The sequence below is a fragment of the Chrysemys picta genome, chromosome 2 (assembly GCF_011386835.1).
Source record: "Chrysemys picta bellii isolate R12L10 chromosome 2, ASM1138683v2, whole genome shotgun sequence".
Classification (NCBI taxonomy): domain Eukaryota; kingdom Metazoa; phylum Chordata; order Testudines; family Emydidae; genus Chrysemys; species Chrysemys picta.
The window spans coordinates 3687276-3712732 of NC_088792.1; the positions used below are offsets into that span (position 1 = coordinate 3687276).

At 52.0% G+C, this 25457-nt stretch overlaps 2 protein-coding genes across 3 annotated transcripts; one reads left to right on the forward strand and one right to left on the reverse strand.

The window, feature by feature from the left end:
- Nucleotides 1–287: 287 nt before the first annotated feature.
- LOC101931121 (histone H2A-like) lies at nucleotides 288–889 on the reverse strand. The gene has a single exon (XM_005295126.3). The coding sequence runs from the start codon at nucleotides 818–820 to the stop codon at nucleotides 392–394; it is 429 nt and encodes a 142-aa protein (XP_005295183.1). The 5' UTR covers nucleotides 821–889; the 3' UTR covers nucleotides 288–391.
- Nucleotides 890–6362: 5473 nt separating this feature from the next.
- Nucleotides 6363–22924, forward strand: LOC103306464 (zinc finger protein OZF-like). 2 transcript variants are annotated; one of them, XM_008173077.4, is made up of 4 exons: nucleotides 6363–6648; nucleotides 14527–14653; nucleotides 15250–15363; nucleotides 16016–22924. In XM_008173077.4, the coding sequence occupies exons 1-4, from the start codon at nucleotides 6607–6609 to the stop codon at nucleotides 17290–17292; spliced, it is 1560 nt and encodes a 519-aa protein (XP_008171299.2). In that variant the 5' UTR covers nucleotides 6363–6606; the 3' UTR covers nucleotides 17293–22924. The 2 variants fall into 2 exon arrangements, with proteins under 2 accessions (XP_008171299.2, XP_008171300.2); XM_008173078.4 differs by lacking the exon at nucleotides 6363–6648 and adding an exon at nucleotides 6657–7094.
- The last annotated feature ends 2533 nt before the right edge of the window (nucleotides 22925–25457 follow it).

Below are 25457 nucleotides of genomic sequence, written 5' to 3' on the forward strand. Positions count from 1 at the left end.
TTTGAACCAGGGGTTTGCTCACAGCACATGCCCTAGCCCAGCTCTCGGAGGGGAGTGGGGTCTAGTGGGTTACAGCAGGGGCAGCTACATCTGGGTTATATATAAGAACAGTAGAATGGCCATAGTGGGTAAGACCAGTGGTTCACCCTTTTACAGAGAGGGAAGCTGTGAGACACAGATTAGGGGATTTGCCCAAGGCCCGACTGCAAAACTGGGATTAGAACTCAGGACATCACGTCTCCCGGGCTCAGATACATCCCACGTGGCGCCCTCTTTCTCTTCTCCGTATACACTTTTATGAATCCATCCCTGGCAATGAAAACCAGTGCTGGGTTTGTATCTTTTAATAGAGCACGTGGGTGGCTGTGAAAGGGAAGGGTCAAAGTCACTCCTATTTCTCCTGGAGGGTGTTATCCCCCGGCAGGTGAAGACTCTTGTTCCTGGAGGATTTGCTGCTCTTGACCTTCAGCAGCATGGCCTGGCTGTTGGGTAGGATTCCCCCCTGGAAGACAGCATCACCACTCAGCAGCAGCTTGTGCAGGTCCTTGTTACGACGGATGGCAAGCCACAGATGCCGCGGCGTGATACATCTCCTTGGGTCGTCCCGGGTGGCGTTCCCAGCCAGTGCCAAGAGCTCAGTGGTCAGGTACTCCATCACGGCAGCCAGGTAAACCAGTGCTCCACCTTTGATCCGCTTGATGCAGTGTCCTTGACGTAGCATCTTCTCTATATGGTCCACAGGGAACTGCAACTTCTCCCGAGAAGACTGGGACTTGGAGTTTGCCTGAGGGGCCTCCCTGGTTTTTCCCGGCCCAGACATGATTGCAAATTCCTGCCGCTCAGTGGCCCTCCCTGCGGTAAACAGCAAGATGAGCGAAAGAGGTTCAGATTGAGGATTCAACACTGTGGTGGTGGGGGGAAGGGAGGGAGGGAGGAAGGATGGCAACCTTACATTTTGATTCGTCAGGTATGAACCAATGGGAAGCGAGATCCTTTATTAGCCAATGGGGATATTTCCTTTCTTTATGATGTCATTTTCATTAACAGCCTGTTGACCTTTGCAGCTTCAAGGGAGAGGTGAGGAGGAACCTAGGTCTTTTTAGACAAGCTCTTGTGTAATATGATCTTAATTTACAGGATAATTCCTTTAACTCATCACGTTTACACACCTCATGGGCAGAGGGGTGGGAAGATGTTGTCTTCCGCTAGCAAATACTTCCTTCTCAAACACTTCCCTGCGCACTCCTAGCGGAGGTCTCCTCATCACTGAGCTACACAAGTTGGAGATGGAAAAGACCGAGTTGTAAACACTCCCAAGGACCTTGCCCATCCTCCCCGTGTGGATGTAAGATGCCTTCCTCCCAACCTTCAGAAACAGGCCCCAGAAACACCTTTATACCAGATGCAACGTCTCTGGATTCTGAGCAAAAAGGTACAAAGCTGGAGGGGCACAACAGCCTATATTTCCCCATACCAAGATGCCTCAATGCTGGCCCATGAAGCGTCGGTGCCGACTCCGTGGGTGCTCCGGGGCTCAAGCACCCGTGGAAAAATATAGGGGGTGTTCCGCACCCACAAGCCACAGCTGTTCAGCGAGGCTGACGTCTGGCGGGAGGTGCTCGGGGGAGGGCGGAGAGTAGTGATCGGCATGTGGGAGGCCTCGGGGGAGGGGTCAGACCGGGAGTGGGAAGAGGCGGAGCAAGGCCTCCGGCGGGAGGTGCTCGGGGGAGGGGCTGAGCAGGGGCAGGAAGAAGTGGAGTACAAAACTACTCAAGATAGTTAAGTTCCAGGCAGACTGCGAAGAGCTACAAAAGGATCGCTCAAAACCGGGTGACTGGGCAACAAAATGGCAGATGAAATTCAGTGATGATAAATGCAAAGTAATGCACATTGGAAAACATAATCCCAACTATATACAATATACATATACAATGATGGGGTCTAAATTAGCTGTTACCACCCAAGAAAGAGATCTTGGAGTCAGTGGATAGTTCTCTGAAATCATCCACTCAATGTGCAGCGCCAGTCAAAACAGCGAACAGAATGTTGGGAATCATTAAGAAAGAGATAGATAATAAGACAGAAAATATCATATTGCCTCTATATAAATCCATGGTACACCCACACCTTGAATACTGTGTGCAGATGTGGTTGCCCCATCTCAAAAAAGATATATTGGACTTGGAAAAGGTTCAGAAAAGGGCAACAAAAATAATTAGGGGTATGGAATGGCTTCTGTATGAGGAGAGATTAATAAAACTGGGACTTTTCAGCTTGGAAAAGAGGCGACTAAGGGGGGATATGATAGAGGTATATAAAATCATGAGTGGTATAGAGAAAGTAAATAAGGAAGTTTTATTTACTCCTTCTCATAACACAAGAACTAGGGGTCACCAAATGAAATTAATAGGCAGCAGGTTTAAAACAAACACAAGAAAGTATTTCTTCACACAACGCACAGTCAACCTCTGGAACTCCTTGCCAGAGGGTGTTGTGAAAGCCAAGACCATAACAGGGTTCAAAAAAGATCTAGATAGATTCATGGAGGATAGGTCCATCAATGGCTATTAGCCAGGCTGGGCAGGGATGGTGTCCCTAGATTCTGTTTGCCAGAAGCTGGGAATGGGCGGCAGGGGATGGATCACTTGATGATGACCTGTTCTGTTCATTCCCTCTGGGGACCTGGCATTGGCCACTGTCAGAGGACAGGATACTGGGCTAGATGGACCTTTGGTCTGACCCAGTCTGGCCGTTCTTATGAGAGCAGGAAGAGGCGGAGCAGGGGCGGGGCCTTGGGAGGGGGACGAGCCGGGGTGGGAAGAGGCAGAGTGAGGGCGAGGCCTCGGGGAAGGTTGGAGCAGCCACCGGGAAAAGTAAAAGTCACCAGCAATAAAGACTGCCATGGGCGGCACGTATTGTAGGCGGGGGGAGAGTATAGCACCCCAACTAGCCCAGCGTGGCCCCTGTGCTTGTCCTTCCCCTTTGGCCCCCCAGCCCAGGCAGGCTGGCTGTTCCTCTTCAGGGAAGCGTGCTGGGGCTAGGGCTAGGGGACTGGGGTAGCTGGGTCCGCCCTGTGCTGGGGAGTCCCTGGGTGCTGGGGGTGTGCTGCCCGGCTCTCAGGGGGGGCTAGGGAGGACTGCGTGCTGCCTGCCTGAGGGGCTAGGTGCTGCCTGCCTGGCACTCGGGGAGCACCCACCTGCTCGGGGTGAGGGGGTGCATGCTGCCTGCCCGGTGCTCGGGGGGGGGGAGGGAGGGGGCTGGCGACTGTGTGTGTGGGGGGGCTCTGGTGGGGGAAGGGAGATGGGAGGGGCAGGGCCGGCCAGGGGCTAGTCTCTGCAAGCTGGTGGGTCACCCGCCACTCATGAAGACTGCACAATTAGAACATGGTTAACGATCTGCTGCTGATGCCTGAGATGGACTAAAATCCAACTCACTCTCCCAGAACTCTCACCTCACCCACTCTCTGCCACTGCAGGGCTGACCGGAGTAAAAACCAGGAAAAACTTGGTGTTGCCACAGTGTAGGAGCTCAGACGCTGCCTGTGCACAGGGAGTAAGGAGCAAAACGGTGCCACTTTAAAGTTCCCGCCACAATGAAGTTCAAGAAGAATCAAAATTCAGGTAAGCACAGATGGGTCCTATGTGCATATTGCCCCTGCCAGGCCAGACCGAACAATGACAGATGGGCACAGGGCATTAAACCTAGTATGAAGCCTGTGACAAAGTGGATTTTTCCTCATTCTGTTGTACGCGAGCCTATGTGAGTCTTACTCTTTTACACGAATACTGTGTGCCTCAGTTTCCCTGTGTATTGCACCAATGCCTAGGTGGTAGGGATAAGGGGGTGTGATTTTTGCTGAGACCCTTGGGGGCAGGTGAGGCAGCTCCAGGCGAGGAGGGGGATGCGACCAGGTGACACTTTGCCCTGGAAACGAGACAAAGACCAAGAGGAGCGGCAACGGGCATGTCGGAGGTTGGGTCGCTGGAAGCTGGGCAGTCTTCTGTTTGGGACTCAGAGGGGGTGTCCAGGATGTCTGGCCTGGGATTCTCCAAGATGGACTTTGCTAAAACTCACTGATTTCTGTGCTAACAAGCTCTGTTCTACACGGTGTTCCTGTTGACTAATAAACCTTCTGTGTTACACGCTGGCTGAGAGTCACGGCTGGCTGCAGAGTTGGGGTGCAGGGCCCTCTGGCTTCCCCAGGGTCCTGTCCATGTGGACCTGCCAAGGGTGAACAGAGGGGCTGAATGCTCTGAGGTCAGACTGGGAAGGCCGTAGCCGAGGATGCTTTTTGCCCTGGACAGCCCTGAGGGGAGTGACGTTACCCAGAGTCCTGGCTGGCTTCAGACAGAGCAGTGCCCAAGCATCGGGCCTGTGACTCCGTCACAAAGCCCAAGATGAAAAGACACGTGGGAGGAAGGGTGGTTTTGTCATTAAGGCACAGGGCCAGCACTCAGGAGACTTGGTTTCAGTTACCGACTATCACATACATTTCCTCTGGGGCCTTGCGTGCATTGCTTAATCCCTCGGGGCTTCAATTCCATTTGTATAATAAGCACATAAGAGTAGCCAGACTGGGTCAGACCAAAGGTCAATCCAGTCCAGTGTCCTGACTTCCGACACTGGCCAATGTCAGGTGCCCCAGAGGCATAGGCGCCAACTCCATGGGTGCTCTGGGGCTGAAGCACCCATGGGAAAAAAATGGTGGGTGCTGAGCACCCACCGACAGCCTCCCTATCAGCTCCCTCCCACCCCCCCAGCGCCTCCCATCCCCCCCCCCAGCACCTCCCACCTGCCGGCGAGCCCCGCAGATTAGCGCCTCCCCCTCCCTCTCCGCGCCTCCTGCCCACCGCAATCAGCTGTTTCACAGCATTCAGGAGGTGGGGGGGGCGTGGGAGGGAGGGGAGAGGTGCGAGAACGCAGCCTCTCGGGGAGGGGGCGGATCTGGGGGGGGAAGAGACGGGGTGGGGCCTGGGGCAGAGCCAGGGGTCGAGCACCCCCTTGCACTTTGGAAAGTTGGCGCCTGTGCCCCAGAGGGAATGAACAGAACAGGGAATCATCAAGTGATCCAACCCCGGTCATCCATTCCCAACTTCTGGCAAACAGAGGCTAAGGACACCATCCCTGCCCAGCCTGGCTAAAAGCCATTGATGGACCCATCCTCCATGAACTTACCTAGTGCTTTTTTGAATGGAGACAGGAGCACCAACATTCCCCATGGGGGACTGTTATAAGGATAAAATCACTCCTGTTTGTGAACTGCTCTGCTCCCTCTATGCTGCGCACCACAGGAGAGCCTAAAAATAAACCTGACTGTGTTTGGGATCAAACACTAGAAGGAAGCTTTTATGGGAGAAGGGGAAGGAGACACATACCCACTGCAAAGCCCTAGCCCCTGGCCGGTACATTATATCAATTAAACTGGAAGGGAGGCGAGGAGATTTAGAACTGATCGCAGGCAGTATTTTTCACACAATGCACTTAGACTGTGAAACTGCCTGCCACATGGAATCCAAGAATGCAGTAAGATTCAAAGAGGAATTTGATGTTTACATGGCTAACCAGGATAGGCAGAGTTTCGATAGATAATGCTAACAAAAAGGGAAAGGAGCTAAACCTTGTGCTTCATGGTTTAAACCAGTGGTTCTCAACCAGGGGTACGCAGAGGTCTTCCCAGGGTACATCAACTCATCCAGAGATTTGCCTGGTTTTACAACAGGCTACAGAAAAAGCACCAGTAAAGTCAATACAAACTAAAATTCATACAGACAACATGAGAGAGTCAGCAATGTTTCAGTAACAGTGCGCTGTGACACTTTTCCATTTTCATCTCTGATTTTGTAAGCAAGTCGTTTTTAAGCGAGGTGAACTTTGGGCTGCACAAGACAAATCCGACCCCTGAAAGGGGTCCAGTCCTGTGGAAAGGTTGAGAGCCACTGGTTTAAAACAATCTCCAACTATTGGAGATGAGGATAAAACTCTTAATGGGGCAGATTATCCCACATGTACAGTGGGGTTTCTTGCCTCTTCCTCCGGGCTGCCCACTGTCAGAGATGGTCCTAAATCCCTGGTCTGATCCAAGGGGGCAGGTCCTGTGTTCCTGCTTTCACCTGGCATAGACCCCACTCTTGGGCCTCTTGAACCAGTGTCACAGCTTGTCATGCCATTAACCAGAGCCCGGGTACCAGTGCCCACAGGCTCTCCGTTTGTAGGGGTTCCCCTGGCCAGGCTGGGCACTGCTAGGCCCCTGAACTAGCCAGCAGCCCGGCCCGCTCCCAGCACAGCCAGGAAGGGCGGTGAAAGGGGCTGGGGCGCAGAGCTGCAGGACGCCCCAGAGCCCAGCTGGGGCAGGCGGCGCGGCCCCGGGAGCGCAGCGCGGGGCGCAGCGCAGGACGCGCTGGGAAGGGGAGGAGACCGGCGAGGGGACCCGGAGCTGCCTGGGGCTCTGCGGTGCCGCCGCTCCCGGCAGGTCGGGGCTATTCCGAGCGGGGCCGCCAGGCGTCCCTGTGGCAGGACTCCCGGCCCATCGCTCCCCGCTCCGGAGCGCGCTTCCCGTCCTCCCGGGGCGCCAGCAGGGGCGCGGCCGGGAGCCGAGGGCGCGGCGCCATGGGGAGGAAGAGGCCGCGGGCCGGGGCGCCCCCTGCTCAGGTAGGCCGGGGCTCAGGGCCGGGCGCCCCCCGGGCTGCCCCTGGCCCAGCAGCGACCACAGCGGGGCCTGGAGCCTGCGGCGTGTCCGCTCCTGCCTCGGGCGGGCCGCAGGGGGCTGCCCCCTTCCCCTCTCCAGCCCCTGGCCCCGGGGGAAGGCGCAGCCGGCAGCTGCGAAGAGCCGAGCCGCTGGAGGGACGCCCCGCACGCCCGGTCCAGGCGAGCTGCGGGTTTGCCCTGGGGATGCTCTGGGCTGGCCAGAGACCCGCCTGCAGGTGACCCCCGAGCAGAGCCCGGCTGGGCTGAAACCCGGCCAGGGATGGGGAATCCGCCCGCCCCGCGGCGCAGCGTTGTCCCAGGGCTTAATTACCCTCCCCAGTAAAGTCCCTGAGCCTTGGGCCAGCAGGGACCGATCCAGCCCCCGCATTTCCCGGCGTTTTCTAATCATGGTTAGTTTGATTTGGTGGAATTTATTGTTTTATCCATTTTATTGGGGGGCGAGTTCTGCCTACGCCCAGGGTGGGTTGGTGGGAGGCCCTGGGGTGGGGGCGTGTGGGGTCCTGCCCCCAGGGTGGGACAGGAGGTTGGCTCCTGTCTTTTTCTGCATTTCTAATGTCTATTGCATCTTGTGTCTGATGAAGTGGGTATTCACAAACGAAAGCTTATGCTCCAATACGTCTGTTAGTCTATAAGGTGCCACCGGACCCTCTGTTGCTTTTTACAGATCCAGACTAACACAGCTACCCCTCTGATGATTGCTGTCTAGTTTCCCTTCTTTTCACTTTTCCAGTGGCAGCTCCAGGCACCAGCGCACCAAGCGCATGCCCGGGGCGAGAAGCCATAGGGGGTGGCCTGCTGGGTCGCCGTGAAGGCAGCAGTCAGGCTACCTTCAGTGGCATGCCTGCGGGAGGTCTGCCGGTCCCGTGGTTTCGGTGGCACTTCGGCGGCGGGTACGCCGAATCCGCGGGACCGGGGACCTCCCATAGGCATGCCACCGAATCCGCGTTACCAATGGATCTCCCGCAGGCGTGCCACCGATGGCTGCCTGACTGCTGTGCTTGGGGCGGCAAAATACATAGAGCCGCCCCTGCACTTTTCTATTGATTTTTATATCTAAATGTTGCCTTTACTTCACCACTGAACCGGGCTGGGCTGTTAGCCAAAGCTGTCCTCTTGATTAGAGACACCAGGTGGGTGCGGTCCTATCGTTGACTGGACCAGAGCTGAGATTTGGAGCTGTACAGAGCTCTTCTTCAGGTCTGGGAAAGGTACTGGAGCCTCGCAGCTAAATACAAGGTGGAAGAGATTGTTTAGCCGAGAGTAAGTAGTTAGGATCATTCAAGGTGGAGTGGCTGGTTACAGGGCCGGCTCCAGGCACCAGCCGACCAAGCACGTGCTTGGGACGGCCAATCTTGGGGTGGCGGGGGGCGCTCGGGGTTTTTTGTATTTTTGGTTCGGTGGGGCGGCGCTCGAGGGTTTTTTGTTTGTTTGTTTTTTGTTTCAGCGGCACGGCACGAGGGGGCAGGGGCTTTGGCAGCGCTGGGGGGGGGGGTGTTACAGCGGGGCGGCGCTCTTTTTTTTTGCCTGGGGTGGCAAAAAAGTTAGAGCCGGCCCTGCTGGTTAACACCTTTGCAGTCAAGGGACAAAAAGGTTTACAGATTGTTGTAATAAGCCATAAATCCAGGGTCTCTGTTCAGTCCATGATTTTTAGTGCCTAGCAGGGTTATGAATTTAAGCTCCCAGGCTCCTCTTTTGAAGGTGTTGTGCAGGTTTCCTTTGGGGAGGAGAACTGAGAAGTCAGATATGGAGTGATCACCCACAGGTGACAGAGTGTTTTTGTCTTTTAACATTTGCCTGTGTGAGGTCATTTGAGAGCGTCGTGATGGTTTGGTGTGACCCACGTGTTCCTATCAGGGCATTTCGTGCACTGGACGAGGTATCCCACATGTTGTGATAGGCATGTGTAGGACCATGGATCTTGAGGGGTGCATTGTGGGCGGTGTTGATCATTGTAGCAGTGGAGATATGTCTGCAGGTTTTGCATCCGTTCTGGCAGGGTCTGGTGCTGCTTTGAGTTGGTGTTACCAGGTCTGCGGGAAGCTTGCTTCTGATGATGAGTGTGGAGTTGTGGGGGGCTGTTTAGTGCCCAGAAGTGGGGGTTCAGGAAATATTTCTTTCAGGATGGGGTCTCCATTGAGGATGGTGTGACAGGTTGGATCACAGAAACCCCCTTGGAAGCTGCCACCCGATGTGCCAAGACTACCTCTGCTCCTGTTTTCCCTGCCAGCTCAGGACTCCAGCACCCTGTCTTGCTGAGCCAGACACTCCCGTCTGCTCCAACACAGACCCAGGGTCTGAATTACTTGTCCCAAAGCTGCAGGTTTACCTGAAAACAGCTCACAGAAGTGTGCTTGTCTTTAGCACTCAGATGCCCAATTCCCAATAGGGTCTAAACCCAAATAAATCCGTTTTAACCTGTATAAAGCTTATGCAGGGCAAACTCATAAATTGTTCGCCCTCTATTACACTGATCGAGAGATATGCACAGTTGTTTGCTCCCCCAGGTATTAATACATACTCTGAGTAAATTACTAAATAGAAAGTGATTTTATTAAATACAGACAGTAGGATTTAAGTGGTTCCAAGTAGTAACAGACAGAACAAAGTAAGTCACCAAGCAAAATAAAATAAAATGCGCAAATCTATGCCTAATCAAACTGAATACAGATAAGATCCTCACCAATTCCAGAGTGCTCCCTTTTACAGGCTAACCTCCTTTTAGCCTGGGTCCAGCAATCACTCACACCCCCTGTAGTTACTGTCCTTTATTCCAGTTTCCTTCAAGTATCCTGGGGGGTGGAGAGGCTCCTTCTTTAGCCAGCTGAAGACAAAATGGAGGGGTCTCCCAGGGGTTTAAATAAACTTTCTCTTGTGGGTGGAGACCCCCTCTTCACCCTGTGTAGAATCCAGTCACAAAATGGAGATTCGGAATCACATGGGCAAGTCACATGCCCATGCGTGACTCAGGACTTGCAGGTAGTAGCCATTACCCACATGCTACCTGGAAGGTCCTCAGGTAGACTTCTTATGTGGATTGGAGTCTTCCAAGCTCTTTTGTCTGTTAAGTGCTTCCTGATTGAGCACCTAATTTGCACATTCCTTTCCCGAGAAGTGACCAAATGTTCTAACTAAGGCTACTTAGAAATCAAGCAATTATACAGCCAATGTTCGTAACTTTGAACACACAAATGGTGCCTGCATACAACTAGGATGAACATAACCAGTAGATCATAACCTTTACATAGATATGTTACATGGCATATGTACCAAACCCCTATTCCAGTTATATCATACATACATTTATAAGCACCCCCCCATAAAGCCTTATGGGGTACACTGTCACAGATGAGTTGTTTGATGATACCCCGTATGGGTTCCAGTGGGGGGTGGTAGGTGACAACTAGGGTTGTATAGTCAGGGGGCTTTATTTCTGTATGGAAGCAGGCTCTCTCGGGGTATGTGGGTGGCCCATTCCATGATACAATCTACTTCTCTGGTAGCGTGTCCATAGGTGCCGACTCCGTGGAGCACCCACGGGGAAAAATTAGTGGGTGCTCTGCACCCAAGCTCCCCCACCCCCGCACCACCACTTCCTCTCCCCCAAGCATGCTGCGTCCCCGCTCCTCCGCCCAGGGCCGGCTCCAGGCACCAGCTTACCAAGCAGGTGCTTGGGGTGGCCATTTCGGAGGGGGACAGCACGTCCAGCTGTTCGGCGGCAATTCAGTGGACGGTCCCTCACTCCTGCTCGGAGCAAAGGATCTCCCGCCAAATTGCCGCCGCAGATCGCAATTGCGATCGCGGCTTTTTGTTTGTTTGTTTGTTTGTTTGGCTGCTTGGGGCGGCCAAAACCCTGGAGCCGGCCCTGCCTCCACCTACCTCTCAGCGCTTCCCTCCATTTGGCGGCATGCTGGAAGGGAGGGGGAAGAGCAGGAACGTGGGTGCGCTCAGGGGAGGAGACGGGGAAGAGTAGGCGGCGGTGGGGATTTGGGGAAGGGGTTGGAATGGGGGTGGGGCAAGGGCGGGAAGAGGTGGGGCAGGGGCAGGGCTACATGGAAGGGGTTGAGTGGGGACGGGGCTGGGGGCAGAGGGGGGGTCGAGTACCCAAGGGAAAGTGGGGAAGTCGGCGCCTATGGGAGTGTCCTTGTTTGGTGAAGGCGGTTTTGAGTGTCTTAAAGTGTGAGTCTTGGATTTTCGTCTCAGAGCATATTCTGTGGTATCTGAGTGCCTGGCTGTAGATAACAGATTTCTTGGTGTGTTTTGGGTGGTGACTGGATCTGTCAGGGTAGGTGTGGAGATCCGTGGGTTTCTTGTACGTAGTTATCTGTAGGGTTCCATTGTTGAAGTTGATTGAGGTGACCAGGAAGTTGATGCTAGTGTCGGAGTGTTCCAGAGAGAGTTTAATGGATGAGTGGTGGTTGAAGTTGTGGTGGAAATCTATGAGGGAGTTTAAGTCATCTGTCCAGAGGATGAAAATATCATCGGTGTATCTCAAGTCTATCATTGGTTTTGTGGTGCATTTGTCCAGAAAGTCTTCTATGTATAATAATAGGGTGGCATATTGGGGAGCCATCCTAGCACCCTCGGCTGTTCCCCTGGTGTGGACTAAGTGTTCGTTGAGTGTGAAGTTGTTAGGGGTGAGGATGACTTGGATGAGTTTGGCGCTGTTTGGGGTGGATCTCTCAGGGTTGTCCATTGTCTTGCAGATATTTGAGGTAGGCAGCGATACTGTTATTGTGAGGGATGTTAGTGTTAGGAAGGTTGTTAATGTTGCAGCGTTTGTGGAGGAAGCTGGTTGTGTCCTGGAAGAAGCTGGCCCTTTGTGTGGTGAGTGATTTGAGGATGGTTTCAGTGAGTCCTGATATTCCTTCAGTAGGAGTGCTGTGGCCAGATACGATGGGTCTGCCTGGGGTCCCCTGTTTGTGTGTCTTTGGAAGCATGTCGAAGGTCCCTGGGGTGGGTTTGTAGGATTTCTCTTTCTTGATTGTGGAATCATGGCTTTTTGGCCTCTAACCTCCTGTTAAAGAACTCCCAATTTTCAGTCAAATTTTTCTGTCTGTGTTTTTCCTCCCAGTCAAATTCACTGAAAATTTTCCTCAGCTTTGGGAAATTAGCCCTTTTGAAGCACCATGTATATGTATCACTGGTTGGGACTGTCCTGTTTGCCTATATTGAATGTAATCAGGTCATGATCATTGGTCCTGAGGCAACCATAGCTTCCAGTCCAGTGGTTAATTTATCTTTGCCAGCCAGAATGAGGTCCAAAATAGTTACCCTGTGTTGGGGGCAATACTTTTTGGGTTAGACAAATAATAATAGCATTACTGTAGTGTCTAGAAGCGCTTGTCAGACCAGATGCCATTCGTTGTACTGTACAAACACAGAACAAAAAAATGGTTCCTAATTTTTAGAAACTCCTAGTGATGTTTTATTATTGGCTGCATGAGGCCCCCAACACATCATTCCAAGTTGAAGTCCCCCAGAGTGGCCCAATTTTTCTTTCCCCACATTACAGACAGGTGCCTATGGAGAAACTCACTCTGTTCTTTGGCTTGATAAGGTGGTGTGTACCAGACCCCAACCAGTACCCCTTCCTGTGCTTTGTAGTTAGCAAATTGATCCATATGCATTCAAGATCCTGAGGTTCTGAGGTATCAAAAACTCTAAAACAGGTGTAGAAATCTGTCCCCCCAACAGCTCTTTTAGCCCCTGTGTTCATTCTAAACAGGTTATAACCATTCATTTTAACATGCCAGTCTTGCAAATTGTCCCACCAGGCTTTAGTAATTATAGAATCGTAGGACTGGAAGGGACCTCGAGAGGTCATCTAGTCCAGTCCGCTGCACTCAAGGCAGGACTAAGTATTCGAGACCATCCCTGACAGGTGTTTGTCTAACCTGCTCTTAAAAATCCCCAATGATGGAGATTCCACAACCTCCCTAAGCAATTTATTCCAGTGCTTAGCCACCCTGACAGGAATTTTTTCCCAAAGTCCAACCTAAACCTCCGTTGCTGCAATTTAAGCCCATTGCTTCTTGTCCTATCATCAGAGGTTATGGAGACCAACTTTTCTCCCTCCTTCTTGTAGCAGCCTTTTATGTACTTGAAAACTGTAATGCCAGTTGTATCAAATTCCTTTTCATCAGTGAGAACTTCCAATTCTGTCTGCTTGTTACCCAGATTCCTACATTGGTATAGAAGCAATCGAAACATTTCTTCCCTTCCTTCTCTGTCACATTCATTCAAATTGTTTGTGAGACACTGAGTGTGAGTTTATATCCCCTTTGCTTCCTTAACACCCTTCCCCTCCCCCTTTATTGTTAGTTTAATGACCTCCCGGCTGCTCCAGCTAGGCTCCAACCGAGATTAGCCCCACCACCACCTGTGAGATGCAGGCTGTCCTCTCCATACAGCCCCCTCTCTACTGGAACATGAGGGGCAGCTGCCAACAAGCCCTTAGAAACTCAGAATGGTCTTTCTTTTCTGCTGGTTGGCTGCTTGCTCCAGACCCCCTGCGCCCCCCTCCAATTTGTTCACTTCAGCTGCCCTCCATCCTCATCCTCAGCCTCTCCCTGCCCTTGCCTCCCCCAGTCCCCGACTTCCTCTCCTGCATCTTCCTTTGAGCTAATCAGTTCCTGTGTTCCCTTCCCTCCCACTCCTATCCTGTTGGAGGCCGAATATGTATAATAATTAGGGCCCTACCAAATTCACGGCCATGAAAAACGCATCACAGACTGTGAAATCTGGTCTTTTGTGCACTTTTACCCTATACTATAGAGATTTCATGGGGGAGACCAGCACTTCTAAAATTGGGGGTCCTCACCTAAAAGGGAGTTGCAAGGGGGGGTGACAAGGTTATTTTAGAGGAGGTGTTGTGGTATTATAATAATGTAAGAAAACCCTACCCCCAAATTACAGCTCTAAACAAAAAGTACTGTGGAAGGTCCCTGACACTTTCATGGTTTGCTCTGCTTGTGTGTGGAAGTAACTGGCTTGGTGGCAGCGCTACTGAAAAGGAGCTGGGGGTTAGAGTGGGGCACAGTTTGAATATGGGTCAGCAATGTGATGGAATTGTGACAAAGGCTAACAGCATTCTGGGGTGTAGGAACAGGAGTGTCGTACATAAGACACAGGAGGCCATTGTCCTGCTGCGCTCAGCAGCGGTGAGGCCTCAGCGGAAGTACTGTGTCCAGTTCTGGGCACCTCACTTCAGGAGAGAGGTGGCTACAAACCCCTGTCAGGGATGGTCTAGCTTTATTTGGTCCTGCCTCTCAGTACAGGGGGCTGGACTTGATGACTTCCCGAGGTTGCGTCCAGCCCCGCGTTGCTCCGATTGTGTTATTGTGTGTTATGGCTCCTTTCCCCGCTCGGGTTTGTCTTGCCCACTTACATTGTCAGCTCTTTGGGGCCGGGACTGTTCCTTAGTCTGTGTGTGCAAAGCACCCTGGGCAGTCGTGCGCTGAGTTTGCCTGGGGCCTCTGGGCACTACCGAAATGCACATATTAGATAATAAAAGCATGTCTGAGTGGAGGCTGGACTCAGGCCTGGCTTCCCTGTTAATATCCCAGGATAGCCTATGCACCATCCGAATGAGCCATGAGAGAGCTCAGATAGTGTCTGTCAGCCCAGTGAGCCCCGAGAAAGCAAAGGGGGCCTCCTGTTCCCTTCCGGGACCTTGACGGTACACCCATGTGAAGTGCTGTGATCAGATGACAGCTGGGCTGCCCTCAGGTGTGACCCTCCTGCCGGGCTGAGTGTGGGGCGGCAGGTGTCCGGAGGGGGGAGCAGCAGCAGGGGCTGAGCGTGAAATGCTTGTGATTGCAGGGCCGGGTGACGTTTGAGGAGGTGGCCGTCTGGTTTTCCCGGGAGGAGTGGGAGATGCTGGCAGACTGGCAGAAGGAGCTGTACCGGGCCGTGATGCTGGAAAACTATGAGAATCTATTTCTTCTAGGTACGGTAACAAGTGACTTGGGCTGGAGAATACAGGATTTTGGAGGCATGGTCACTGCGTCGTGTTCAGACACGGTCAGAATCCCTTCAATAAGCATTTGAAATATCCTGGGATGGCCTGAAATAACCTGTGCCCTTTGTAACACTCCCTCAGGTATTAGCTATGCAGCCGCCCGGCTTGCCAACGCAGGAATCCGTTCGGCTGCAGGGAGCTGGCCAGTAGCCAGGAGAGAGCCCTAGCCCCAACCAAGCTAGCCTGGCTAGTGCTAACTTTGCTGACGATTGGTTTGGTGACCTCCAAATATGCCGGAATCCACAGATGTGAGTGTCACAGATCCCAAGACTGGGTTTCCCCTCCCTGCACATTAACCCTTTGTAGGGGGCCCCGTCAGTAATCAGTGATGCACTTCCAACCCTGATGATTAGATTTTTGAAGCCATCTCTGCGGTACAAGAGTAGAAATTGATGTTTCCCTTCAGTGAAAGTTACAACCGGATTGACATCTAGAGCCCTAAAATCAGGCAGACAAGTGAGCTCTGCAGGTGCCAGGGGCTGGCTCTGTCCGAACCTAATGCAATTGTCTCTCTACATAAACAGGCCATGCAGATGCCAAACCTGAGATCATAACCAAACTTGAACGAGGAGAAGAGCTGTGTGTCGGGGACCAGCAGGCCCCGGAGGGGAGAGAAATTCTTCCGAGTGCTTCCAGGGGTGAGTATTCCCAACGACTGCTTAGCCCAGCTCTGTCAGCCCTGCCAGCACAGCCTGGGACTTTCCCTGAGCGACGATATCAGGATTTGGGCTGTTGAAGTTAATGCAAGTTTTGCCTGAGTTGAGACAGATCAGAACCTGAGAAGTGAATTCAAAGTGCAGCCCATTATGAACTGGGAGTTTTCATCGAGATTAGTGAAGTAAAAGCAGCATTTTATAAATGAACCTTTGCCCCTTGTAGGACCTTGGTACCTAAACACCAGGACAATCGGCTGGGATAACAGTCTTTTCCTACTGCCAGCTAATATGGTTCGTCTAGTACAGGGGTGGGCAAACTACAGCCTGCGGGCCGGATCTGGCTCCCGCAACTCCCATTGGCCGGGAACGGTGAACCTCGGCCAATGGGAGCTTCAGGTGAGGTACCCGCAGGTGAGGGCAGCGCGCGGAGCCATTCTGATGGTTGGCTTTGCCACCTAAATAACGTTCCTTTAATGCAGTTGTTCTGCGTGGAATATGTCTGAATTTTACCTTGAGAGTGTCTGTAACTTGACCTTTCACAGTGGTTAGGCAGTTAATTCCCACCTCATCATGATGCAGCTTTCTAATATGAAGCCAATCATCCGTGCGGATTTTCTCTGTAATTTTCCATCAGGGAATTGGTCCAGGAAGAAAACTAAAAGGGAGTCGGACCTGCAAGAATGTCGTGGAAACCCGGACGCCCAAGGGACCTCATCAAAAACGTTCAAAGAAAAAGTTTTGTGCAAACAAACCAGAAGATCCAGCAAACTCACCAGCGACCCCGATCTCCAGAGCTGCCGCACAAAAGAGAAGCAGCTGAAATGTACCGAGTGTGGGAAAAGCTTCACCAGGAGGCAGAATCTGAGCACGCACAAGAGAATCCACACTGGAGAGAGACCGTACGAGTGCAGCGAGTGTGGGAAGAGGTTCAGCCGCATGCAGCACCTCGTGTCGCACCAGCGCATCCACACGGGCGAGCGACCCTACCAGTGCACCGAGTGCGGGAAGAGCTTCAGCCAGAAGTCCAACCTCCTCACGCACCAGACCATCCACACGGGGGAGAGGCCCTTTAAATGCACGGAGTGTGGGAAAAGGTTCAGCCAGAGAGTCTACCTGACCCAGCACCAGAAAACCCACACGGGAGAGAAGCCGCATAAATGCCTGGAGTGCGGGAAGAGTTTCATCCAGAGGAAGGTGCTCCTGACGCACCAGAAAAGTCATGCCGGGGAGGGAGGGCCGTACCTATGTGCCGACTGTGGGAAATGCTTCACCACACGGCCAGGGCTGAGGTATCACCAGAGAATCCACACCGGGGAGCGGCCATACCCCTGCGCCCTGTGCGGGAAAGGTTTTGCCACCAATTCCCGCCTGAAATATCATCAGCGGATCCATTCGGGAGAGAGGCCTTATCAGTGCAGCGACTGCGACAAGCGCTTCCGGCACAAGTCGGCTCTGGCCTCTCACCAGGGCATCCACACCGGTGAGAGGCCTTACAAATGCACCGAGTGCGGGAGCAGCTTCCGCCGCCGGAACGGGCTTGTCAAGCACCAAAGGATCCACACGGGGGAGCGCCCCTACCCGTGCGCAGAGTGCGGGAAGAGCTTCAGCACGAGGAGCACGCTCACGGATCACCAGAGGACCCACACCGGGGAGAGACCCTACACCTGCAGCCACTGCGGGAAAAGCTTCAACCGGGTCTCGCAGCGCCGCAAACACCAGAGAATCCACACGAAAAAGCGACCGGAATGTGCCGAGTGTGGGAAAAGGTTCCGGAGTGAGAAGGAGCTCGCCACGCACCAGAGGGTCCACACCGGAGAGAAACCATACCAGTGTCCCCAGTGCCAGAGGAGCTACCATCGGAAGAACGAACTGGCCAAGCACCTGAAAAGCCATGCGGGGAAGAAGCCGTAACCTCGTGCTTATGGAAGCTGGGCGTGAACATGTACCAGCCCTCTGGGCCCGGCACTGCCCCATTCCAGGAGCGTCTCCAAGAGACGTATCTGTGAGTTAGGAATGTGGGGAGGGAGAGGGAGTGGTCTTGGGAGGGCAGGGTGTGGTCAGGGAAGTATCTCCCGACCGCTGCCCCTGTTCAGGGCCTGAGCCGGGAATCCAAGGTGCCAGCGGGGCTGGAACCCTCTGCTCTTAATACTGAGGGATCAAGGTGGTTCTGTATGATCCATCTAGCCTCTCTTTCACCAGACCCACAGAGCAAGGGAGTCTGGGAATTGTAGGCTCCAGGGAAGCCAGGACTGTAATAGGCCTATTGAGGAAGGGCTGGGGTATATAAGAATCTACCTTCCCTCAGATGCGAGAGAGACTCAGAGGGAGCCAGGAGGGGTCTCGGAGAAGAAGGGGCAGCTTATCTATTGTATGGATTGTTTTGCTCATTTTACAGAGACTGAACTTTTGATTTAGGGGTTGTCTACACACAAGTTTGCACCAATTTAGTTAAACTAGTACAAGCCCTGTGTGGACACTCTTACTTCCGTTTATTTGGGCTTAGATTAAATCTGTTCCTGTTCAGTTTAAAATAAATGAAGTAAGCCTGGTTTGAAGAGAGAGAAAAGTGTTCACATGGGTTTTTGGCTCTTTTCATTAAAGAGGATCAATCTCAGACCTGTTAAACTGGTGCAACTGAGCATGTAAACGTTTGGGATTTGAAATGACTGTGGGACATCCCCGACCTCGAGGTGGGGACTGTCCGAATTCCAGAGAGATCGGGGAATGAAAAGCCCTGACCTGCAGACTGGGGTAAGGGAAAAGGGTTTGTTTTAAAGGAGAGCTATGGCTTTAGCGGGGTGACTGGCCCTCTGTGCCTCTGCTCAAGTGAAGGTGGAGAACTCCGTTCTCTTTAAATGCTGCCTTTTCTAAGTGCTGGGTTTCAGAGTAGCAGCCGTGTTAGTCTGTATCCGCAAAAAGAAGAACAGGAGTACTTGTGGCACCTTAGAGACTAACAAATTTATTAGAGCATAAGCTTTCGTGGACTTCCGAAGAAGTGGGCTGTAGTCCACGAAAGCTTATGCTCTAATAAATTTGTTAGTCTCTAAGGTGCCACAAGTACTCCTGTTCTTCTTTCTTCTAAGTGCGGTCACTCGGATCGCTTGGAAAGGTGCATATGGAAACAGGTGAGGAAAGTTTCCCTACGAAGTCGAATCTTGCGCAGCCCCTGAAAATTCCCACGAGAAATGGCTGCTTTGTAATAAACATGCTCTGGTTCAACCACAAAATACAGGCTTGGTGCGGGGATTGCGGGGGGAGGGGGGGTCTGGGTCTAGGCTGTGCAGGAGGCCAGACTAGATGATCACAATGGTCCTTTCTGGCCTTAAAATCAACGGCTGGACCTTTAGCCGTGTGGTTTGTGCAGAAGGAAGAGAACCCCGAGTCACTGTCTCTAGCCACAGTGCCAGGCCTTGCAGTGAGTGGGACAGGCAGCCTCCACCTGCCAAACCTCATATATCAGAATCAAAGCCTAACACTGCATTGGATGCAAAGGCAGAGTGTCGGGCTAGGGAGCTCCCCAGATTGCAGGTAGCCGCCGGGGATGCTGAACATCAGTAACCAATTGTGTCAGCAGCTGGAACGGAGAATGGGAGGAAAAATCAAACCGCAGAGCACAACGGTGTTGGCAAAGGCAGCTGTTGAGAACCTGCTCTCGGAACACGCTGTGTGCTAAGCAGTTGCGTGGAAAACAGCCAGGTCTGTAATATTCAACTGGCTGGGCGCCTAGGGGTGCTCTGGACTCTGGCTGTAAAACAAAATGTCCCAGAGCGAAACGGGAGAGCTACAGAGACAAAGGGCTGCTTCCAGCAACAGCTGAGGTGAAATGAGAGCAGACCACCGATGTGCATAAAAATGGCCCTACTGGGTCAGACCAAAGGTCCATCTAGCCCAGTATCCTGTCTACCGACAGTGGCCAATGCCAGGTGCCCCAGAGGGAATGAACAGAACAGGTAATCATCAAGTGATCTATTCCCTGTCGCACATTCCCAGTTTCTGGCAAACAGAGGCTAGGGACACCATCCCTGCCCAGCCTGGCTAATAGCCCTTGATGGACCCATCCTCCATGAACTTATCTAGTTCTTTGTTGAACCCTGCAGAGTGGGAGGGATTGTGTCGTTATTTTGTAGGGTGCCCATGTTGACTGGTAGAGATCACAGAGATGCTCGGGGCATCCATGCCCACAAGCCCCTGAAGACGCAGACACTTGGCCCTTCCTGTGTTGAGCGGTGTAACTTACCTATGGCTGTGGGGGCCGCTCCTTTAGGTTCTGAAGGGAGGCGTACACTTGGCACCTCTCTTCCCCAGCTGAGAAAGATCACCCCGACTCCCCCTAGTACCTGAACACCTGGCTGACCCCACCTCCCTGCACAGAGTCTCGCCATGCAAAGCCAATTCCTGGCCGGCCCAACAGAGCCGCCTCCTGCTGGTTCCCAGCCGGAAGGCACGCCCAGGATCGGGCGGCAGGGCGGTGGTACAGGGCAAGGCGGGAGGGTGGAATCCTACTAGGGAGGGAGGTTTTGCTGAGTCTCCCACCCCCATTTCCCAGCAACCAGGAATCCTTCCCCTCCCTGCTCCAGCATGGCAGCCCCCCGCCTCTATCAACTCATCCACCATTTCCCTGGTGCCAGCCTCGTTTCCAAGGGGTTACTGTGTGTTCCACTGATCCGCTCAGTGGCTGCTCGTTAGATACAGCAATGCTATGACTGATATCCAGGGATCTCACAATGAAGGGGAGCCAGGTCCGGGTATAAACCTCGCCTGCAAGAGGCAGTTCCTGTGTCCCTCTGTGCCTGGGCAAGTCACTTCCCTTCTCGCTCCGTTTCCCCTCTGAAATAGGGACTCTCATGCTGACTTACCACAGAGGTTTCTGTGGGTGGGGGCGATAACGTTTGTCCGATGCCTGGGAAGAGCTCTGACAACGAAACAAGTGCAGCTGTTCTAACTGGAGCGAGAGGACGAACGTGAACTCGGACGAGGCGGCTGTAGAGGCACTAAATATTTCCTGCTATTAAGCGTCTCTCCCTTTCTTTGCTGGGCGTTTGGTTTTGTTCCACCCCGAGGCTGTGGCCTGACGTTGCAGAGTGGAAAGCCTCCAAATGCATTTCCCTTTGAGGAGCAAAAGGTGCCTATAGTTGGCAGGCCAAACTCAGCGGCTGCCGCCCTCCGAAAGCACCTGCCAGACAGCTAAGAATCGCAGAGCTGTGTGGCTGGAAAGCTTGTCTCCCCATTAGCTGCTGGTCCAATAGAAGACATCACCTCCCCCACCTTGTGTCTCTAATCTCCTGGGACCCACACGGCTACAGCAACACTGCCAGCGAGGCAGTTCTGTTCTATATACGGGGCAGCGCTGGGGGGGAGGGAGGGGGCTATTGCCACCCCAACATTTGCCTTAGCCACCCCTCCCAGAGCTGGGTGCCCGGCCAGCAGCTCCTGCCGCCAGGGCAGCCTCCCCGTCTATGGGAAGTTGATCCGTGGCACGGGGGGAGCTTGCCCGATGCTAGAGGTGGGCGTGCCCAAGGGGGTCTCCGCTGAGCAGGGGGTCGGGCGGGGGCAGGGCGCCTCTGGTTCAGGAGTGGGACCTGCAGCTGCGTCTGTACCGAACAAGCATTCAGGCGCCTGAGGGCTTGATTTAAAGAGAGCGCACTGACCCCCTCAGGCACAGGGGCGTAGCCAGGTTCTAAGAGCAGGGGGAGCAAACATTAAAAAGGTGCCCCCCCCCCGGCTCCTCCTCCAGCCGCTCCGCGCCCCGCCCCCCCGGCTGGCTCCTCTGGCCATGCCGTGCCGCCCCCATGCCCCCCCCCCCATGGCTCCTCCAGCTATGTTGCCCCCCTTGCCTGCAAGAGCCCAGCGCCGGCCCGGCAGGCCAAGCTTCAGAGCGGTGCTGCCCCCCACCCCCTGGCTCGTCCAGCCGTGCTGCGGCCATGCTGTGCCCCCCCCCTTCAAGCCTGGGGTGCGGCAGCCCCCCCCGCCGTGTGTGCAGGGAACAGAGGGGGTTACAGCCTGAATCGGGGTTACAGGGCCCGGCTCTGCTCAGGGGTTCTGACCCCTCATGGCTGGCTGGGAACGCAGCTCCTGGCGGTAGGGCAGTTTGGGGGAGTCTCTGTGCTCCAGGCTGAGCGCCGGCCGCCCTGAACTCATCCCCCGCTTGCCCGGCTCAGGCCGGACGGCAAAGAGCCAGAGGCTCCCGGCTAGGCTGACATCCCTGCATGCCTCTGTTCTTCCCCGGGGCCCGCCCGCTTCCCCTCACGCACCCCGGAGCAGCGAGAGCCGCCAGCTCCATTCGTCTGTCTTCTTCCCCTTCCTCGCCCGAGGCCACCCTCGCTCCTCCGGCCGTGCCGCCCCCCCCCCCCCCGCCCATGGCTCCTCCGGCCGTGCCGCCCCCTCCCCATGGCTCCTCCAGCTATGCTGCCCCCCCTTGCCTGCAGGAGTGCAGCGCCGGCCGGCAGGCCAAGCTTCAGAGTGGAGTGTGGGCCCCGCCCGCTGGCGCCATGGTAACCCCTAACTAAGGCGCTGCTTTTGGAAAATGTGCTGAGGGGAAGTGGCTGGTTCCCCTGCACCCCCCCAGCTACACTCCTGCTCAGGCACACAGTCCCCACACACACATTCTCTCTCTCTCCCTCCCTGCAATACGCACAGTTTCTCTCTCCCTCACACCCTTGTATTGTTGTTGTTACTTCTTGGTACTTCCTGTCGAAATGCACAAGACACATATATTCTCTGTCCTTCTATCTTGCAGAGTTCGTTAAGGATCACAGTGCTGTTATTTGAGTTTTTGGACTGGTCTGTGCATTTCATCATTTTATTTCTCTCTTATGCTTAAATTGAATTCTTTGAGTAGTGAGTGCTAAACTGCCTAACCTGTCCTGGCTGGAGTCATTATCATTGTTACATATTGTGCTTTGTCATTTGTTATTTAAAGTGGTACAGTCAAATAATAATAGTATGTGTCTAGAATGTAAATTTAGCTTGTACTCACCTTAGCAGTGCCGGTTTAAAAAAAAAAAAAGCTAAACACATAACTTTAGACACTATGCAGATGAAGGTCGCTTATTTTCAAATTGTATTTTTAATTATATCTGTAAAATAATTTAATACAGATGAAAATAAATGCGGTATCATGTCTGCCACTAATAGTAATGACAGAGTCAAATGTTAGTGAGTCAGGTACATGATTGAGATCGGTAAACAGAAATGCTGAATTAATCAGAAAAATAAATTCCTGTTAATAAAAGAGAAAAAACTTAACCACGTGTTAAAATTAAGTAAATATGTTTATAGTGGAGTGAGAAACAATCGACTAAAATAGAGGAGATAATGGCAGTAACACAGAGTGTCTGTTAGAGAAAGTAAGCAGATTTTAAGCAGATTTTATTTATTTTTATTTATCTCTACTATCGATCGTGTACAAAGTATCAAACGTGTGTTTCTGAGATCTGGGTTAAGGCTCCAGAACGGACACCTTGAGGTTTGGGATTGGGAATATCGTGCTGTATTATCTCCTGATTGTTCTAAACTTACATATAAACTTAAAATGTGGCTTTAATTGGTGTTTGTATTTTTTTTCTTTCTTTATATAAAAATTAGATGCAGGACTCCTGTCAGCTAATTTCTAATTATGATCTGCAAAGAAACTAGAGTTTTCAGGTGTCTAAGTAGCCCTTAGAATCATGGACAAAGTTGTGAGGCCCCCTCCTTCCCCCCCCCAATCTGAAGTGGGCCCCTGTGAGGAGGGCCATGCAGGTTTGTGGAATTTAGGAAAAAAGATACAAAAATTATGGGATATGTGTGAAATTATGGGATGGTGAATGCTGCATTATGGGAAGCTGATCCCATGCTCCCAGTCACCTGTGCGACCCGTTTGGGCCCCAGCATGTGTTCCCAAACTACAGTGCAGTGGACGGTGACGAGTTGTGCAGTGGGATACATACCCATCATGCACCACACTCTGAATCAAAACAAGCGTTCCTGGGGCGTACGCTCACCGCTGACACAAGGAGCCAAGTAGGCACGTGCACAAGTGACATACTAACTCCGGCAACTGTATACTGACATAACTTGAGTTAACATAAGTTTATAGTGTAGATATGGCTTTAGATATATGAATCGTTCGGGAGAGGTAATGGCAAAAGTATGAGGCGAGGCTGAGATTCACCCAGGGGTTTAAGCTCCTACTTTTGTGGATCTGGGCCTCCTGCATCCGAAAGGCTCAAGAACAAAAGGGCACATCAAGAGAACCCAATATCATTTATTTCTTTTTTAAATTTCATGACTTCGGGGTGCCTAACTCATGACTTTTGAATTCGTGTGGTTGTCAAGCAATCTTGGGACTGTAGATGTGTGTTCAGTATGTTGTGAAGGCCAAAACTATAACTGGGTTCAAAAAAGAATTAGATAAATTCCTAGAGGATAGGTCCATCAATGGCTATTAGCCAAGATGATTAGAGATACAACTCCATGCTCTGGGTGTCCTTAGCCTCTGACTCCCAGAAGCTGGGACTGGACGACAGGGGACGGATCACTCAGTAATTTCCCTGTTCTGTTCATTCCCTCTGAAACACATGGCACTGGCCACTGTTGGAATACAGGATACTGGGCTAGGTAGAGCATTGGTCTGACCAGTATGGTCATTCTTATGTACAGTAAAAATGATAGTAGATTTTTGCCTTTGAGAAGGATTTAATATTAGATAGTATGCTGCCCTTAATGAATATTTGGGAACCAGTTTCAACACACATGTGAAAAATCACTAAGGGCTGGATTGAGAGGCAAAATAAGAGTTGAGAAAGGCACTCCCCATTGGTGGATGAAATGAAAATGAAGATGTTTTGACACCAGGCCAGGAAATCTGTCAGACTGGAAATCACATGATCCAACAGAATACATTTGTGCTAGAAAAAGAAAAAAATTGAATTAAAAATTCCAATAGAAAAATCACAGTAAAATATAGGAAGTGCAATACTAGAAACACAGGTGTCATTGGTAAAACTACTAGCAACTAGTTACTTATAAATATTTTCAATGATTATTTGCTATTAAGCTATAAATTAAATAGCACACTGATATCCATCTGCACAATGTTGACAAAGGTAAATGAGGGAAGTGCTAAGAGTAATAAGAGTAGTAAAAACATTTTTAAAAAGTAAATTAGAAGGAGCAAAACTCTATTTAAAATTCATTACAAGAAAGTGCAATTCAGGGAATCAGCAGCAGATAAGACACATTTGTGAACTGCTCGGAGATGTTATGCAGACATATACTTAGTCCTGCCATGAATGGGTGTGGGGCCTGGATTAGATGACCTCTCGAAGTCCCTTCCAGTCCTATGATTCTATATAAACTGATAAGGGATTATTTTCAATACTCAAAATATATAGCACACTTTTTTGGGGGTGGGGGCAGGGGGAGGCTACATGTAAATGTGCAGTCAGTTTCTGCCCCCTGCTCATCCCCCCCACTGATTTGCTCCTTTTGAAACCCTGTGAATGGCAGGCAGAAGATTTTAATCCCAAGTAAGGGCAGAGGGAGGGCAGTGGCTTCAGCAGATACTACCGAGCATGCTCAATCCACTTGCACATGCTCAGTACACATCAAGCAGCAAATTCTGTTGGGTAGCAGGTTTTGACATTACACCGTGCCAGAGAATCGTAGAACTGGAAGGGACCTTGAGAGGTCATCTAGTCCAATCCCCTGCACTCATGGCAGGCCCAAACACCATCTATCGCATCCCTGACAGGTGTTTGTCGAACCTGCTCTTAAAATCCTCCAATGATGGAGATTCCACAACTTCCCTAGGCAATTTATTCCAGTGCTTAACCACCCTGACAGCTAGGAAGTTTTTCCTAATGTCCAACCTAAACCTCCCTTGCTGCAATTTAAGCCCATTGCTTCTTGTCCTGTCCTCAACGGTTAAGGAGAACAATTTTTCTCCCTCCTTCTTGTAATAACCTTTTATGTACTTGAAAACTGTTATCAGGTCCCCCCTCAGTCTTCTCCAGACTAAACAAACCCAATTTGTTCAATCTTCCCTCATAGGTCATGTTTTCTAGACCTTTAATCATTTTTGTTGCTCCCCTCTG

Coding starts and splice junctions, on each gene's coding strand:
- LOC101931121 (XM_005295126.3), bottom strand. CDS start 820: ATGTCTGGGCCGGGAAAAACCAGGGAGGCCCCTCAGGCAAACTCCAAG.
- LOC103306464 (XM_008173077.4), top strand. CDS start 6,607: ATGGGGAGGAAGAGGCCGCGGGCCGGGGCGCCCCCTGCTCAG. Junction 6,649..14,526: donor CCGGGGCGCCCCCTGCTCAG/GTAGGCCGGGGC, acceptor TTGTGATTGCAG/GGCCGGGTGACGTTTGAGGA. Junction 15,364..16,015: donor TCTTCCGAGTGCTTCCAGGG/GTGAGTATTCCC, acceptor ATTTTCCATCAG/GGAATTGGTCCAGGAAGAAA.